Here is an 18,830-nt window from a genome sequence, read left to right as displayed (position 1 = left end):
AAAAAATTATTAATCAAATCTCAAAAGCATCAATGTCATCTCAAAAGAATGATTTTGTACCCTGAAAAAATACAAGTTGTATGCGGCCATAAAAGACAGAATTACAGAAATCAATAGAGTTTATAGGGATGGTTTTCTGTTCACCAAGTATAACTACTTACACAAAACCCCAGAAGGTCTTTCTGGACATCCTCCACAGAAAAAACAATTCTATTTCTCTCTCCCTCTCTCTTAGACTCTGCCCCCCGCCTTTTTGATGTAACCCTCTTCCAAAAGGTTTACATTATAAAAAGTGGATTTATGCCATTATCAGGAAGAGCTTGTCCCAAGACTTAAGATTTCTATATCTTTGCACATTCAAGATTGCAGGAATTGAGCTTTAATAATTCATACACCACAAACACACCCTGCTAAGATTTTCCCTTCAAATACTAATGTTCCCACTCTTGGGACCCCTAACGGGTGTACATAACCCACACAACAACAACCTCTAAAAAAAGACACGGATGGTAGGTGCTCTCCACTCCCTCCTGAGAAACGTCCTCACCACCTAAACCTCCTGCACATTCCCTTCTCGGGGCCTAAAAGTACAACTGTCATTCAGAGGGATGGTAATTGTTAAGCGTGGGTGAGGGAAAAAAAAGCATACACAAGATATATAACTGGATGGGGGAGATTGTTAAATGCAGCCTCTCCGGTATCACGTAACTAGCCTAACCCGCTGCCAACTTTTAAGAGATTAAGTTACATTCCTCTGCAATTCCACCCTTGACAGCTGAATCCAGAGATGCCAGCGAGTCGTGCACGTCCATTCACGCCGCCTCACCAGAGGAGAGCCGGCAGCTACATCCCGCGGTCAGCGCGGACCAGCGGCTGGGAAGGAGTGGGGGCTGGCGAGAGGGCTGCAGAGAGGGCCGGGAGAGCTCACCTTTTCTAGCTCATCGTGGAGCTCCGCCAGGCTGGGCCGGAGGAGCTTCTCGCCCAGCTGCGCTGCCGTGTGCCGGTAGTAGTCGATCCTGGGCACGGCGTCCATAGTGTTGTGGCCAAAGGTGCGCAAGTAGTAGGTGTTGGTGTGGGTGTCATAGTAGTAGTGCTGGTGGTGCCCACTGCCGCCGCCGCCGCCCGAGTGCAGGCTGCTCCCCTCGCTCAGCACTGTGTCCCCGCCGTTCTGGAAGTTCACGTTGGGCCCGTCGCCTCCGATCCCCACTGCATCCGACATGCTCTCGTCTGCCGAAGAAGAGGCAGCCGGGTCCACGAAGTTCACGCGGAAGCGGCCCTTGGCTTCCTCGCTGCCCTTGGCTAGCCCGCTTTCGCCGGTGGCTTTCCCGTCCGCGGGGGTCTCCTTGGCCCCCGCCCCAGCGTTAACCGCCGCCGCCGCCGCCGCAGCCGCCCGCCCGGCATTCTCGGAAACCAGATCCACCTGGAAGCGGCTCTGGCTCGGGGTGGGCCCCAGGGGTCTGCCCAGCCCGTCACCGGCCGCCGCGGCGCCCTCCCCGCGGACCCCGCCGCCGCCCCGGCTCGCAGTCGCAGCATCCTCCGGCACCAAGGGCACGGCCGTGCCGGGCAGGTCCATCCCAGCGGCGGCCAGCGCGGCGGCTGGAGGCATCTCCCCGACCCCCGCCAGCCTCGCGGCGCCGGAGGAGGGCGCCGTGGGCCCCGGCTCCATCGCCGCCCGACGCTCGGCGGACCCGGAGAGCCTGGCGGACCTGGCGGGCTGCACACCCTCCGCGCCCCCGGCCGGCGGTGGTTGCTGCCGCAACGCCAGGTGAGGGAGTCGCTCTCCAAGCCGCGCACGCGCCGCCGCTAGCCCGGGCCGGCACGAACGCCTCCGGCAGCCGAGTCTGCGCGCGAGTGCGGCGGGCGCGGGGCGGGCCCCGCTGTTTAAAGCCTCGGCGGGGCCGCGGCGGTGGTGGCTCCCGCTGCAGCACGCGGGAGGCGGGGCCCGCGGCTCCTCCGCCCCTCAGCCCGCCCACCCGCGGTCCCGCAGTGGCGCGCGGCGGAGGCTCCCTCGGCTCTCGGCCAATCCCGGCTCCTGCGCTACCCCACTCAGGGATCGCGTCCGGCCAGTCCACGCCGGGCCTCGGGCAGCATGAGCAACGCGATCCGGGAGCGGCCAAGCGCCGCCTCGCCGCCGTCGCCGGGAAGATCTCTGCGCCGCTACCTCCTCTTCCGTCGCCCTCCTCCCACCCCCTCACCTCCTTCCCCCGCCCGGCTCTGCGGCGAAGAGGAGCGGGGGCCCCCCGGCCTCCTCCCTCTCTCCCCGCCCCTGGGGCAGCGCGTCAGTGGGCCGACAGCACAGGCCACTGCAGACCAGGCTGCGGACGGTGCCCGGCCCACCCGGCCAGAGAAGGGGCGTGCGGGCCCCGCCTCGGCTCACGCCGATTGCTGATGCTCCGGCGGCGGCTCCGGAGGCAGTCGCCCGCTCGCTTTTTTTTTCCTTTTTTTTTTTTTTTTTTTAAGTTCTAAGCTCTCTATACGGGGCCGAGCCGGCGAGATCTCGCGAGATGCTGCAGGGCTACCGGGCCGCTTCCCCTGCGGCACGTGGTACCCGAGGCGATGCAGGAGCGGCGGGCCGCACTGAGCTCCTGCGGGTGATGCCGGGGGTTTCCCGTCCGGACCGCAGGTGCTTCCGGAGTTGCGGGCAAGGTGCGCCCCCCGGGGAGGCGCGGCCCCGGCGAGGCCTGCTCGGAGCTCCGGGCCGCCGCGACTCCCCTCACTCACTCCAGGCCTGAGCCTAGAGGGAGGCAAGATTTCTTCTGTGCTGCCTTTGAGGTGTTTACCTGCCTGGCAGCGTTAGATTTGCATAACCAGATATTAATTCCAGTCGTGATGCATTGGGTGTGTCCACATTTCCTATGACACCTTCATTTTAAAAGCTGTGATGTTTGAAGGTGAGAAGGGAGCCTAGTTGTGATACCATATTGTTTCAAGACAATTTTTAACTGGAGGCATTTGCAAAAAACATAGAAATGAATACACTGAGAGCAATAACTAACTGTGGAGCACTAACCGGGAAGTTTCGACATGGTTTAAGTTGTGAAGACTTCCGCTATTTCAAGTAAAACAGAAAGGTACTTCTCCTGTGCAGGCCTATTTTCTCTTCTGTAAAAAATAGGGGAATATAATTACTTTGCAATTTTCTTAGCGGTAGAATCCCATTTTTAACCTAAATTCTACCCACAGCCCTACATAAACAGATAACCATGAATGGCTTCTTCCATCAGTTGTCTTTTAGTTTTGTATTGATGTTTACGTAATTTTTAATTTTATTTATGGGGATAAACACATCCTTTGCTGAATCCTGAAAGCATGATCAAAGAGAGGCAGAGTTTGCGGAACTGTTTGGAAATACCGTCAAGAAAGCTGCAGCCAGGCAATTTTCAAAAAATTGTACTATCCGTGATTTTATTTGACATTCACAACTTTTCGTCTCAGTTTATTATCTCTGTTGTAAAGATAGAGGAAGGAACCGCTCTTGGATCATGGAACCACAGTTTTTAAAGTCCCTCATGAGCTGTAGTAATATTAGCAGAAAACTAGAAGCCAGAACAAGCAGGTGGTCCTTTAGGCAGTACAGTTTCTACTACAAGATTGCTGCCTTAGTAGCTGATGCGTGTGGTACCTTTTAGCTCCAGAGCTAATTTGGTGGCTGTGGGTATTCAACATTCATTGATCTAAACAAATAGTAAGCACCTACTATGAGGTGCTCTGTGTTACGGGGATATAGCAATGAGCAAAACAGACAATCCCTTCTCTCATGGAGCTCATAGTCTAGCGAGAGAGGCAATAAACAAGATAAATAGGTAAAATATGTAGCATGCTAGTAGTGAGTGCTAAGGAAAGGGGAATGGGATATGTGTGTAAGATGGAGGTGGTAAAATTTTTCATAGGATGACCCCCGTGAGAAGGTGACATTTGAGTGCGGAAATGAGTGATGCAAATACTTGGGAAAAGAGTGTTCCAAGCAGAGGAAAAGCAAAGGCCTGAAGGTGAGAGCATGCCCGAAATGTTGATGGAATTGCATGTAGGCCAATGTGGCTGAAGCTGCTTAAGGGAAGGGGAGAATCAAAGGTCAGAGAGTTTAGGGGTTGGGGACATGACAGTCCAGAATGTATAGCACCTCTTTGGCTTTTACTCTGAGTGGGATGGTATATTAGCTTGGGCTGCCTTCTCACTGTGTCCTCACATGGTAGAAAGGGAACTGTGATGTCTCTTCTTCTATAGGGCATCATTTCTATCTGATCAGGGCTCCACCCTTATGACTTCATTTAACGTTAATCACCTCATTAAAGGCAATATCTTCAATACAGTCACATGGGTTAGCGCTTCAACATAAGGATTTTGGGGAGACACAGTACAGTCCCTAGCAATGGCAAGTTATTGGAGGGTCTGAGTAGAGGAATGACATGATTTGATGATATATAAAGGATCAGTCTAGCTGCCTTGTTGTAAATACACAAGTGGGTAAGCAGTGGTGACAGAAAAAAGCAAGGGGATGTGTTAAGAGGTATTGCTGCAATCCGGGAAGTAAAGGTGTGGCTTTGACCACTGTGTGTAGCAGTGGAAATGGGAGGAAAGTGGTCAAGCTCTGGAGTGGCGGCAATAGAATTTGCTGATGGATGTGGAGTATTGAAGAGAATCCAAGAGTTTGGGCCTGAGCAACTGGAAGAATGGTATTGCTATTTTCTGAGATGGAGAAGATGGTGAATGGAGCAGGCTTGTGTTGGAGGAATATCATGAGCTCAAGCGGATATGTCTGTTGGAGGAAACAAAGAAATGTATAGTAATAACAAATAGTAGTCACTCATAAACATGTGATTGCAAACCGAGAAGTTCTGGGACAGAGAGGAATATGGTACAATGAGAATGCAAAAGAGAGGGACCAAACTTAGTCAGGGAGGAAGTGACTTTTCAGTGAGGTCTGAAGGATGACTAGGATTAAACTATAACTTTCATAGGGGTTTGAGAAAAGGGAAATATGGCGAGCAACAGGCCTCTTGGAATGAACATGGCCAGTTTGGTTAAAGAATAGGGATTAAGGGACAAGAGTAATAAAAGATGAGTCTATTCTAAAAGCCCTATAAAACCTATAAAATGGGTTTCCGGGAAGATTTGGGGTGGGGAGCACAAATGATCGGATTTACATTTACTAAAAGTCTCTCTAGTTATTATATTGCGGGCAGAAGATTGGAGAGGAACAAGAATAAGTATGGAAAGACGGGATACAATTTCAGTAATCTAGGCATGAGATGATAGTAATAATCGTAGCTAACATTTATAGGGAATTTATGTCCTGTATACTGTGCTAAACTCTACGTTCATAGTCTTATTTAATTCTTACAGCAACACTATGAAGAACATCATAGTATTATTCCTATTTTTACAGATGAAAATCTTGGTTAAGGAAAAGAGTTTAAGAAACTTGTCTGAGGTCACTCAGCCAAAACCAAAATTTAAATCCAGGGAGATTTCTCCACTAATCAAGCTATAGGAGTTTGGATTATGGGGGATGCAGGGAAATGAGGAAGGGGAAAAATTTGAGCGATATGGTACTTAAGACGTAACTCAGAGAACTTGGAAACGGATTGAAGGAATGAGGGAAAATGAAGGATAACTTGAGTTTTCAAACGTGTTCACCTGGAGTTAGATGGCAGTGACATTAGTGAGGAAGAACATTCTAAAGCTAGGTTTGAAGATGAATATGAGAAATCTGGTCTGGGGCATTTTGGGCTTTGAGACATCCAAGTGGAAAATTAAGAAAACATTTGGCTACATGGGTCTTGTGCTCAAAAAAGAAGTTTGTATGAGAGTTCAAATGTGAGGGTTTTCTGCAAATAGATGATAGTACCTGACACCGTGGGCACGAATACGGTCACTCAGTAAGATGGAATAGAGCAACACTGTGCAATAGAATGTTGGAAGTATTCTGTATCAGTGTGGCCCAATACAATAGCCATGAACCACTTGTGGGTTTTGAGCCCTTGAAATGCCTAGGGCAATTGAACTGAATTTTTAAATTCTATTAAGTTTATTAAACAGCCCCATGGGCTAGTGGCTTCCATATAAAATAGCATAGATATAGAGTTCAAAAGAAGGCCTAGGGCCCAGACTTGTGTGATTCCAAACTTTGATGACTAGATTAAAGAAGTGGCCTGAGATATGAGAAGAAAACCAGATGAAGGCATTTGCGAAGTAGGATCAGCTGTGTTAAATTGGGCCAAGAGGTGGAAAAAGATGAGAGGTGAATATATATTGAATTTAGTAACATGTATTAGCCAACATAATGAGAGGGTAATGAGAGAGGGACCAAGGGCTCCAGGAGATAGAATCAAAGTACGCATGTGAAACTTGTAGAAACACTGTCAGGAGAAGTCTCGTGTAGTTCACTGCTAGCAAACATTTATCAGATTTACCGGTTGTCAAGTTACAGACTCACTTTGAGGAGAACAGACTTGTTGTAAGGGCCGTGATGGAGGAGTAACCCAGGCATTTTGCTCATCTTCCCCTTTTGCCAGGAAGTCGGTCTGGCCATGTATGTACCAATGTCCTTACTATGTATTGAATGTACTCAGAATTTTAGGACTAGAAGGGACTTAGGATGTTGTTCCAAGCTTCTCATTTCACAAATGCTAAAATGTCCTAAAAGGAGATAAAAATTAGGTTAGACCTGCAACTCTTCACATCTTGCATCATTAGAGCATGTGAGGTACAAAACCTTGTGGAGCTTTTTTTTTTTATTCATTTATTTATTTATTTTTTGGCTGTGTTGGGTCTTCGTTTCTGTGCGAGGGCTTTCTCTAGTTGCGGCAAGCGGGGGCCCCTCTTCATCGCGGTCCGCAGGCCTCTCACTATCGTGGCCTCTCTTGTTGCGGAGCACAGGCTCCAGATGCGCAGGCTCAGTGGTTGTGGCTCACGGGCTCAGTTGCTCCGCGGCACGTGGGATCTTCCCAGACCAGGGCTCGAACCTGTGTCCCCTGCATTGGTAGGCAGATTCTCAACCACTGCGCCACCAGGGAAGCCCCCTTGTGGAGCTTTAAAGTCACAGTTTTTATTTATCTTTTTTTTACACTGAGTTTTAGTTAGACGTGCTTACTCTGCTCACATTCTACCTGGTTATGGTTTCCCATTTTTACTAGCTAGCAATCAGCATACAGGTTAGGTCAATGGTATTTCCCTTGAGAAATAAAGTGATTATCATGGAAAAAAAAAGTTACCCTAGAGAAGCTTGTGTATGCTGTAAATGTTACAATTTTGTTATCTAAGTCTGATCATATTCTTCTTAAATTAAAAATATAAAGATTTTAAAGTCAGTCAGAGAATTAAACATTAATCAAAATCTGACTTGCTTTTTATCTAAATAACATTTAAATTAGTACTTGTAAATTATGTCTTTCAGAAAACATAGCCCAAGATTTTACTGATTCGAAATCTTTTATGTTTTGTTTATCCAAGCAGTAAATTCATGACAAATGCGTTTAAAGTAAACACAATCTCTTTTCTCATTCCCTACCTCCACCTACACATGTGTTTGTCATAAAGCTAATCAAGGAAATCACTAAAATTTTGTATTGGAAAAGTTATTTGTGTCTGCACTGATTTACTTCTAATTCTGCAGGCTGTGAACATTTGCAATAAAGTTCAAAATTGTTATCAAATATTAATATGTCAAATAAATACTTTTACAAAAATAGCTAAATGATTACAATCATGGTCTCCATAGCCAAACTACCTGGATTTGAATCTCAGCTTCACTAGTTACTTACTAGTCATGTGACATGGGCTAGTGTGACCTCTGTGCCTCAGTTTCCTCATATGTGAAATAGGGATAATGATGGTAGCTAACTCATAGAGTTATGAGGATTACGTTAATTACTATCTATAAGGTGCTTAGGACAGTGCCTGATACATGGTAAGCCCTAATATATATAAACATTAAAAAATTATTGGAAGCATTTAATGTTTTATTGAAATTTTTTTAAAATGGCTCTAAGGCTAAACTTTTAAATTGTATCTTTTTTGGGGAGTGTGTCCTGTTTAGTTTTAAAATTTGCTTTTCATTTTGATTTTGAGAAGCTTTTAAATGATTTTTGAGTAGCATGTAAGCTGTCTTTTTCTGTTACAGATTTGGGGTTTTTTAAGCAGTTGTTAGTATCACTATTTTGCTGCCACTTAATTTGTATTTTTTTAATCTTTTCTTTTTAATATTTATTTATTTGGTTGCGTGGGGTCTTAGTAGCAGCAGGTGGGCTCCTTAGTTGTGGCTCACAGGGTCCTCAGTTGCAGCATGTGGGCTTCTCAGTTGCAGCACATGGGCTCCTTAGTTGCGGCACATGGGCTCCTTAGTTGCAGCACATGGGCTCCTTAGTTGCACCGCCACTTAATTTGGAAGATGGAACAGCAGCCCAGACTGAGGATTTCTTTTCTATTCACCTTAAATCCATTTTTCCCTCCTACTGTGCCCTTTAAAACTAATGGTTTGTTACTAAAACTATTATGCAGTAAATGTATGTTACATACTAAAGTATGCTATAGGAATGTTTTGTCTGTATTTCACTATACTTTCCCAAAAATAAAGATTAAAAATACACACACCAACACTTAACAAAACACACAGGCCTTAAGAATTAAATTGCACCCTCTTTATGGAGTCAAATATTGTAATGTACCCCATAACTAAATTACATACCTTCATTTTCTTCACTTTTTTTTTTTTTTTGTCTTTTTTGGTCGCACCATGCAGCGTGTGGGATCTTAGTTCCCTGACCAGGGATTGAACCCGCGCCCTTGGCAGTGAAAGCACAGAGTCCTAACCACTGGACCACCAGGGAGTTCCCTACATTTTCTTCACTCTGAATGAAAAATCTCTAACTTTTTATCCTCTATTATATTCCTTAATGATTACTCCAGTTTTTCGCTTTCAAAAAGCCACAAGTATAATTGAGATATGTTTTTGTAATTGTGTAAGATTCCTGAAATTCAAAGTCATAAATATAGAAGGGATCTTAAAGGATTATATAGTAAACCCCTATACTGAGGAACAGAGTACTTGTTCTGCCTTTGACATTTAAAAAAACAAACTTTTTTTCCTTTAGTAACACATGCTCATGGTTACAAGTCCTTACAGCCATAGTATTAAACATGTAATAAATGCTCAAATACTTATTTAAGAACAGTATATTCTTCGTAGTGGCTAAACTAAATTATTCTTCTAACAATTCAGATTTTTTGCTTCATGTCCTATTCTTCACAGGTTATGGAAACCCATAAATTGTAAGGTTATTTTTGGTTTTATTTTCTAAATTATTTCCTCTTGCACGTCATTATAGAGCCCAATTTCTAGGTACGTAATTTTTATTACTTTTCTCTGGGATCTTTCCAATTAATTTAATCTTCCTTATATGTGGGCCAAAACTATTAAATTCAATATTCCACTTAAAAAAACAACAGGGAATTCCTTGGTGGTCCAGTGAGTAAGACTCCGCGCTTCCAACGCAGGGGGCCTGGGTTCGATCCTCTGTTGGGGAGCTAGATCCCACGTGCATGCCGCAACTAAGAGTTCGCATGGCGCAACTAAGAAGTCTGCATGCTGCAACTAAGAAGTCCGCCTGCTGCAAATAAAAGATCCTGCATGCCGCAACTAAAAGATCCCGCATGCCTCAACTAAAACATGGCGCAAGGAAAATCCCGCATGCCACAGCTCAGACCCAGCGCAGCCAAAATTAAAAAAACAAAACAAAACAGAAAAAACAACAGATGATTATAAAGTTAAGGACAGACTTTTACTGTTCAAGTAATTATTTTTTCTTGAAACTGGGCTACCACATCTGACTTCGAAGATGGCCCTGAGTAACAACTCTACTGATAAGTCAAAAAATGTTTTTTGTTTTTTAAGAGTTTTGAACTGAAAGTCCACCACTATTTCAACCAATTTCTAAAGACATAAAGTTCCAGAATATAAATTTAAAAATCCACATTTATGAGGTCAATTAATTAGATTTTTATATTTTTCTAATTATAAAGGTAACACATGTTTAATAAAGAAGTCATAGGGGGCTTCCCTGGTGGCGCAGTGGTTGAGAATCTGCCTGCTAATGCAGGGGACACGGGTTTGAGCCCGGGTCTGGGAAGATCCCACATGCCACGGAGCAACTGAGCCCGTGAGCCACAACTACTGAGCCTGCGCGTCTGGAGCCTGTGCTCCGCAACAAGAGAGGCCGCGACAGTGAGAGGCCCGCGCACCGCGATGAAGAGTGGCCCCCGCTTGCCGCAACTAGAGAAAGCCCTAGCACAGAAACGAAGACCCAACATAGCAATCAATCAATCAATAAATAAATCTTTAAAAAAAAAAGAAAAGTCATAGGAAAAATCAAAGGGAAATAGTACTTATAATGCCATCACCCTAAAATAGCATTTACCTTTTGCTTTTTGATATTACAAAAAGATTTATTATATATTCTGTTTTGTAATTTTTAAAACTTACCAGTAACATGAACATCTTTCTGTATATATAATTATCTTGCAAACGCATGATTCCTAATGGCTTCATAATATTGCATTATTTGGATTTTCCATAATTTACTGAATCTATCACCTATTTTTTTAATGTTTAGTTTATTTCCTTCCTTTATAAATATAGCAAGCAATGTTGCATTGAATATCTTTGTGCATATAAATTTTTTTATAATTGATTATTTCCTTAGGCTAAGTTCCTAGAAGTGAAATTTCAGGGTATGTGTATTTTTAAAACTTTCGGCATACATTGCAAAATTGATTTTCAGAAATGTTATATCGGTTTATTCTTCTATTAGCTTTGTATTTGAGTGCCTGTCTCCCACCATCCTTAGAAATTCTGAGAAAGATCCTTCTTAATCTTTGTCAGTCTCATTAGCAAGGTTTAATTTTCAGATCATCAGTTGCTAGTGAGGGTGAACTTTTAAAAGTTTATTCATCATTTACATATCATTATTTATGAATTGCCTGTTGATATCTATAATAGACATATTCTGTATCCTGGAAGTCTGGCTTCCATTCTGCCTTGTTTTGGTAATAGCGTACAAATGTTTTTTTGGTGGGGTGTGGGTATGGCCTCTCTGCAGTGTTGGAAGGACAGAACATTGGAGGACCTTGACTGCCCCAGCCAAATTGTGAGCACATGACCAAATGTGCCAGTCTGGTTCTCCTAAGAGTTTTGAATTTTGCGGGGTGTGGTGCAAAGTCAGAAAGTAAGTCCGGTTGCCGGGTCTGTTAGCTGCTCGTACTTCACTGCCTCCCTAACTAGAGAACTGCGTTGCCTATGGGCAGCTGAAGGGTGGAGTGGAGAAAGGGACAAAACAAAGGCCTTTGCCTCTCCTTGTGACTGCTCTGACGAGCGCCCTGTGGGGTTGGCTAAGGCTTCAGCTGCATCCGCAGCGTTAGTTGGCTTCTTCCTCTGCCCAGTCTCGCCTCCTCATTTCCTTCACGGGAGTATCTTCGGAAAGCAGTCACCAGCAAAACTTCATCTTCCACCTCAAACTGTTTCCATGGAACTGTCCTTTTATTTCAGTGATAGCACTCAGAAAAGGCTGTATAGTAGTTCCTCTGGAACTACTTCTCTTGTCCTTTTTGCATCCAGTTCTCTTTGCTTTTAGCTTTCCTATATTCTCCCAGTAATTCACTCTTAAGTTAACCAGAGTTGGTTCCCATGGCTTGCAAACAAGAATCAGTATTAATGCAATGTTCCTTGCCATTTTCCCAATGTCTTTTACTTACCAATTTTAGGAGTTTTTAAGTATCACAGACATAAACCTTAAACTAAATTGGTTCTCTTCAGTTTATCAGTTGCATTGTAGTTTTGTTCATCCTAGTGTTGACATGCAGTTATTTTAAAAACGGATTGCGATCAAGTATCTCAATCTTTTCCTCTGTGATTTTTACCTTTTATATAATGCCTAGAACCTTGCCATTACAAGACCATGTGCAAAAATTAGTATGTATATATATTTCAGTTTAAGGTTTTATGTTTAATCTCCTAATTCTTATAATATTTACTTTTGCTTTGGTATAAGGCAATGATTTAATAATTGTCTTCAAATAATTTGAGTATTTTGGCTTTTATATTAAAGTCTACTTTAACAGTATCCTCAAATTTCAGTGCAGAAATAAGATAAACATTTATCTTTTACTCAGACAGTAGTGCAGAAATGTGTCTCAAGCTAGCCAGGTAGCTCTGCCATTCTCATCAGGAGCTCTCATCTCTGGGTCAGAGGCAGTTGCTTCCTATCTTGCTTTTTTCTAGTCAGTGGGAAGGGGGAACTAGAGAGTAGACAACAAGCAACTTCCTTAACAACACACACGAGCGTGCACACACACACACAGACAGACATACTAACACACACGCATACTCACATTCTTGCATCTTACTGGCCAAAATTTAGGCCCTTGGCTATGCATAGCAGGTTAGGAAATGTCATCTTTTACTGGGCAGTCATGTGGCCAGCCAAAACCCATGGAATTGGAATTCCCTTTGATGATGAGTCCTGCCAGTGGGTAGAAATCTGCATTTTGAAGGGTTATAAAACATCCTATTAAAATGGCAATTATGTTGAACATGGAACTGAAAATGTACCTACAAATATTAAGTGAAAATTATGCATAGCTAACATTTTGTGGGGGCTTCCCCATACAAAATGGGGTGTGTGTGTGTGTGTGTGTGTGTGTGTGTGTATACCATAGCAATTCAAAGCTTCTCTTCCTCTTCCTTCACCATCACCACCAATATGTATTTGGATGTGGAGCTTAAGTTGAGAAGAGATTTTCTTTTAATTAGATGATTTTAAGCCTCTTGACATACCTCACGTATTTCTTTTGTTCAGCTCTCAGATTCTTTTTTTGAAGGGTGGGTAAATATGAGCAATAATGATAGGAAGAATACATTAGTATGATTATTTAAGAGGATTTGCAATTTATGTAGTAAATTCATCAAGAAATACTATATTCTTGAAAAGGAATGGCCTATATCTGATTTAGGAAGAACCATTAAAGATCTAATAATGAAGAATAATCTGAAGTTCTATCTTCTCATCTATTCTAAATATACTCAGTAATGGGACTGATTTTTATTGTGATGGTTTGGGCACAGTTTTATATTCAGTTTCTCTGTACTTTATTTTGGGGTTATAAATGTCCAAACCTTAGAATTCATCCTGCAAGCCCAAAAGATGACTCCTTGGAAACTAACATAAAATATCCTTTGGTATCATAGACAGAATACTGGTTTTGTGTAAACTGTGGTTTTGATGCAGAATGGTATTGGGTGCTTTGTTTTATTTTTATAGTTTTTATCATGATATATAACATAGATACAGGGAAGTGTTTAAACATATATGTACATTTTGATGAAAATTACAAAGCAAATATCTGTATAAATCACGACTTGGTCACCAAACATAACATTGCCAGGTCTCCAGAAGCCCCCAAGTGTGCCTTTTCCACCTTACAGCCCTTTTGACCCACTCCCAGATAGTTTGTGATAGTCATTTCCTTGGTTTTCCTATCTGTATATACACCCCTAGACATAATATAAATGGATTCATACTGCATGTTTCGTGTCTTGCTTCTTTTCAGCATATGTTTGTACAGTTGATCCACGCTGATGTGTCGTAGTGCATTTATTTTCACAACATTATAGCTTTGCCTTGTATGGCTATATCACAATTTATGTAGCCATTCTACTGTTAATGAATATTTTGGTGGTTTCCATGTTAGCTTTTGTTTTTGCTATGGGGAACATTTTTGTCGTGAACATTTTAGTACATGTGATGGTGAATATATGCGTGTTTCTGTAGGGTCTATATTTAGGAGGTTATTGCTGGTTCATAGGATATGTTCTTCACCTTCTATAGATGGTGACAAACCATCTATAGAAGGTGACAAACCATAGATGGCAAACTTTTCCAAGTGGTTATACCAAGAATGGTATTATTTTTAAGATTCTTTACCATATCTTCAAATATTTGCTAAAAGTTTCTTGAGAGAGGAAAACAAACTGGTTATACTATGGTATTGCATTTTATTATAAAATAAATTTTGTTTTATTTATTTTAAAATTTTATAGAAACAACAGTACATTTTATTCACCACACATTTTCATCTCTTTTGCCTATCTGCTAAGAAAGATGGATGATTGTAGAATGAATAAACCATAAGCACCCAGAAGGAAATAATAATTAAAATAGTCAGGAAAACGATATTATGTTAAAGCTATTTTGGATGATGTTCTTTTTTTAAATTAATTTTTATTGGAGTATAGTTGCTTTACAATGTTATGTTAGTTTCTATAAAATAAATTTTAAAACACCATCTAGAAAGGATGGAAACCCATTCTTTCCCAGTCATGATTTAAAAAGGTATCTCAATATGGATGATATATATTAATATATATTATATAAAATATTTATTATATTATAAATTATCCAGTATTAATATATAAAATATAGTATAATATATAATTTATCAATGATATATTCATATAATAATATAATGTATAAATATATATCAAATATACTATGTAATACAGCATAAATATATAATATAGATAAATATATATGGTAAAATAAAATTTTAAATCAAGCAAAAGTCATAAGATGCAAAGTAAAGTCTCTACTAATTCCTCTCCCTAAAGTTCTGCCTTAACTGACTGCCTAATTAACAGTTTCTTTTGTATGTTTCCTGGAAAAATGTTTATATATATTTCTCCATGTACATAAACAGATGAGAATATATGTGTTATTGTTACTGAGTCCAAGCTCGCTCTGCTCGCTGCACGACAGGCCAAAAAATCAGGAGACGAGGTGTTGCGGCAAGGAATACGGCTTTATTCGGAAAGCCAGGAGTCCGAGAAGATGGCAGACTAATGTCCTAGAGTACCATCTTAGCGGGGTCTCGATGCTAGTTTTATTTTTATAGAACAGAGAGGGGGAGGAGGTGTGAAAGTAAAGTAAAAAGGCCATAAGTCTTAACAAAACATCTGCTGGTTTAGCCAGCCTCAGGTAGGGGATGTGTTAATTTCTTCTTTCTTGCAGCCATTCACAGGTGGGCAGGGTCAGAATGTTTCCCTGTGAGCTCAGCAAAGGCACTTGTAGTTTAACATTTAGGCAGAGAGGCAGGGTTCCCCCAGGGAGGCCATTATGTATGCCAATAGCTATAGACAACATACAAAAAGCAACTGAGAGCAGAGGTTAAAGTAAAAGAAACAGATCCAACATGGAGTCAGATTTTGTTCTTTCCTGTTACAGTATTTTTTGTTTATATTCACTCTATGTAACAGCATGTATGATTCCATTCTTTTAACAGCATGTATAATTCTTAATTTGCAATACTAAATAATGTTGAATTGTTTGGGTATATAATAATTTATTCAACCAAGCACACTAACTGATGGATATTTAGGTCATGTCCAGGTTTTTGTTATTAACGATGATGATCAGTAAATACATTGGAACATATGCCTTGTAATTGTTGAGAGTTTATTCACTGTATGAAATCCTAGCTGTAGACTTAACAGTTCACAGTGTACAAGCATTTTAAATTCCGATAAATATTGCAAAATTGCCCTCCAAAAAGTTGTATCAATTTACATTTCCATCACCTGCTTTTGCCAACATTGTGCATTAGCAGAATACTTTATGCTTGCTTTTCTGATCATTGAAAAATATTGGTGTGCATTTACTTAATTATGAGTGAAGTTAAGGATGATTCTATTTGTTGTTCTTTTTCTTTCAACTGCCTGTTAATATCCTTTGCCTGTTTTTGTATTGGGTAGTTGCATTTTTTTCTCTTAGTGTCGCTGAATGCAAGTTTATGTGCCTGATGCACAGTGAGGCCAAACAAATGGAAACGTTGGAGTTTGGAGCAGAGAAAGGTTTATTACAGGGCCAAGCAAGGAGAACATGTGGCTTGTGCTCAAAACTCCAAACTCCCAGATGGTTTTCTGGGAGAAGTTTTTATAGGCAAAATTAGGGGTGAGGGCTACAGGGTGTGACTTTCTTCTGATTGGTTGGTGGTGAGGTAACAGGACAATGTTCTAGGACTTCGGTGCTCAGCCTGGAGTTACCATCCTCCACCTGGGTGGAGGCCTTATTTCCTACCGAAGAGCTCAAAGATATATTGTTATGTGTATTCCTTGAGGAGGAGCTGGAACTCTGTTTTACTGCTGCACTATTGTTTGTTGATTGCTCCTCCTTTGTTTCTGCATTCCCTCACTTTTCTGATTAGCATCTATTTGAATCTGCCCTTTGGTACCTTTGGAAGGTCTAGGAGGCTGAAGCCTTTTTCCTACAAACAAGAAACAGGGGACAAGGAAAGGCTTTTGTGTCCAGGAGGGCCCCACAGGTTCATGCTCAATTTCATTAGTGATTTGTAAAACTCATTATAAATTAAAGAAATAAACTTTTTGCCTATTATGTGTTACAAATATTTTCCTATTTTGTAGTTAATTTTTGTAACTTTTTTGGACTAAGTTTTAATCTTTTTTATGGTTTTGGGGTTGTACATAACTTTAAAATTGCTTAGAAGCCTATTTCACATGTTGCCATTTGTTTTGTAAATTTATAAAGACAGCTAAATTTCGGTTGCAGACCACCCCAATAAAGTGAATAGCACAATAAAGCAAGTCACACAATTTTTTCGATTTCCCAGAGCATATAAAAGTTATATTTACACTATACTGTAACCTATTAAGTGTGCACTAGCATTATGTCTAAAAAATGTACATGCCTTAATTAAAAGATTTTATTGCTAAAAAATGGTAACCATCATGAGAACCTTCAGTGAGTTGCAATCTTTTTGCTGGTGGAGGGTCTTGTCTCAGTGTTGATGGCTGCTGACTGATCAGGATGGTGATTGCTGAAAGTTGGGGTGCTGTGACAATTTCATAAAAATAAAAATGTAGTTTGCCACATTCATGGAATCTTCCTTTTATGAATGAGTTCTCTGTAGCATGCAATGCTCTTTGACAGGATTTTATCCACAGTAAAACTTCTTTCAAAATTGGAGTCAATTCCCTCAAACCCTGCCACTGTTTTATCTACTAAGTTTATGTAATATTCTAAATTCTGTGTTGTCATTTCAACAGTCTTCACAGTATCCTTACCAGGAGTAGATTCCATCTCAAGAAACCATTTTCTTTGCTCATCCATAAGAAGCAATTCCTCATACATGCAAGTTTTATCATGAGATTGCAGCAATTCAGTCACATCTTCAGGCTCCACTTCTAATTCTAATTCTCTTACTATTTCTACCACATCTACAGTGACTTCCTCCACTGAAGTCTTTAACCCCTCAATGTCATCCATGAGGGTTGGAGTCAACTTCCTCCAAACTCCTGTTAACATTGATATTTTGATCTCTCCCATGAATCATGAATGTTCTAAATGACGTCTAGAAAGGTGACTCCTTTCCAGAAGGTTTTTTAATTGACCCAGATCCATCAGATGAATCACTATCTATGGCAGCTATAGCCTTATGAAATGTATTTCTTAAAGAATAAGTCTTGAAAGTTGAAATAACTCCTTGATTCATGGACTGCAGCATGGATGTTGTGTTAGTAGACATGAAAACAACATGAATCTCATTGTACATCTTCATCAAAGATCTTGGGTGACCAGGTGCATGGTCTATGAGCAGTGATATTGTAACCAAGCAGGATCCTATGAGGGCTTCCCCAGACAGACCTCTCCCCCATATCCTCTACTTTAGCTCCTTTCTGAAGTACCTAGATAGTAGTATCTAATGCACATTTCCTGGGTTGTTTTACAGTTTCTAAAATCCCCACCAAATGGAAGGTGTTAACTACTTGATGACCCCCCAGGCCCTCAGGCCTACTGGAGCCTAAGGATTGATGATGTTAACCCTTGTGACACCACCCTGTTACCTCACCGTCAACCAATCAGAGAATTGTACATGAGCTGATCACTTATCCTGAGACTTCCCTCCCTCAACTTGCCTTTAAAAATGCTTTGTTGAAATCCATGGGGAGTTCAGGCTTTTTGAGCATTAGCTGTCCTGGACTCCTTGTACGGTGCCTTACAATAAATGCTGCACTTTCCTTCACCCCAATCTGGTGTCAGTAGATTGGCTTTGCTGCATGCAGGTGAGCAGACACAAGTTTAGTTAGGTAACAATATTTTGAAAGAAATCTTTTTTTCTGAGTAGTAGTTCTCAAAAGTGGGCTTAAAATATTCAGTAAACCATATTGTAAACAGATGTGGTGTCATCTAGGCTTTGTTGCTCCATTTATAGAGCACAGGCACAGTAGATTTAGCATAATTCTTAAGGGCCCTAGGATTTTCAGAATGGTCAATGAGCACTGGCTTCCACTTAAAGTCACAACTGCATTAGCCCCTGACAGCAGTCAGCCTGTCCTTTGAAGCTTTGAAGCCAGGCATTGACTTCCCCTCTCTAGCTATAAAAGTCCTGGATGGCATCTTCTTCCACTATAAGGCTATTTCATCTACAGTGAAAATCACTTGTGTAGTGTAGCCAAGTGTAGTTATCTTAACTAGGTCTTCTGGTTAACTTGCTGCAGCTTCTACATCAGCACTTGCTGCTTCACCTTGCACTTTGATGTTATAGAGACAGCTTCTAAATTTAAACCTCATGAACCAACCTCTGCTAGCTTCAAACTTTTCTTCTGCAGCTTCCTCACCTCTCTCAGCCTTTACGGAATTGAAGAGAGTTAGGGACTTGCTCTGGATTAGGCTTTGGTTTAAGGGAATGTTATTATGGCTCATCTGATCTTCTATCCAGACCACTAAAACTTTCTCCAATTGGCAATAAGGCTGTTCTATTTCACA

The 18,830-nt window shown here is 41.5% G+C and overlaps 1 protein-coding gene across 2 annotated transcripts in view; it reads right to left on the bottom strand.

Moving 5' to 3' along the window:
- SLC12A2 (solute carrier family 12 member 2) overlaps positions 1–2,157 on the bottom strand; it is a 109,677-nt gene extending 107,520 nt beyond the window's left edge. For both annotated transcript variants that reach the window (XM_036847195.1, XM_036847196.1), the window contains exon 1: positions 929–2,157. In XM_036847195.1, the coding sequence (XP_036703090.1) occupies positions 929–1,666 (738 nt within the window). In that variant the 5' untranslated portion in view covers positions 1,667–2,157. The remainder of the gene's footprint in view (positions 1–928) is intronic.
- Positions 2,158–18,830: the final 16,673 nt, after the last annotated feature.

The sequence above is a fragment of the Balaenoptera musculus genome, chromosome 3 (assembly GCF_009873245.2).
Source record: "Balaenoptera musculus isolate JJ_BM4_2016_0621 chromosome 3, mBalMus1.pri.v3, whole genome shotgun sequence".
Taxonomy (NCBI): Eukaryota; Metazoa; Chordata; class Mammalia; order Artiodactyla; family Balaenopteridae; genus Balaenoptera; species Balaenoptera musculus.
The sequence above is the reverse complement of the archived record's forward strand: the minus strand, read 5'-3'. Positions and strand labels throughout refer to the sequence as shown.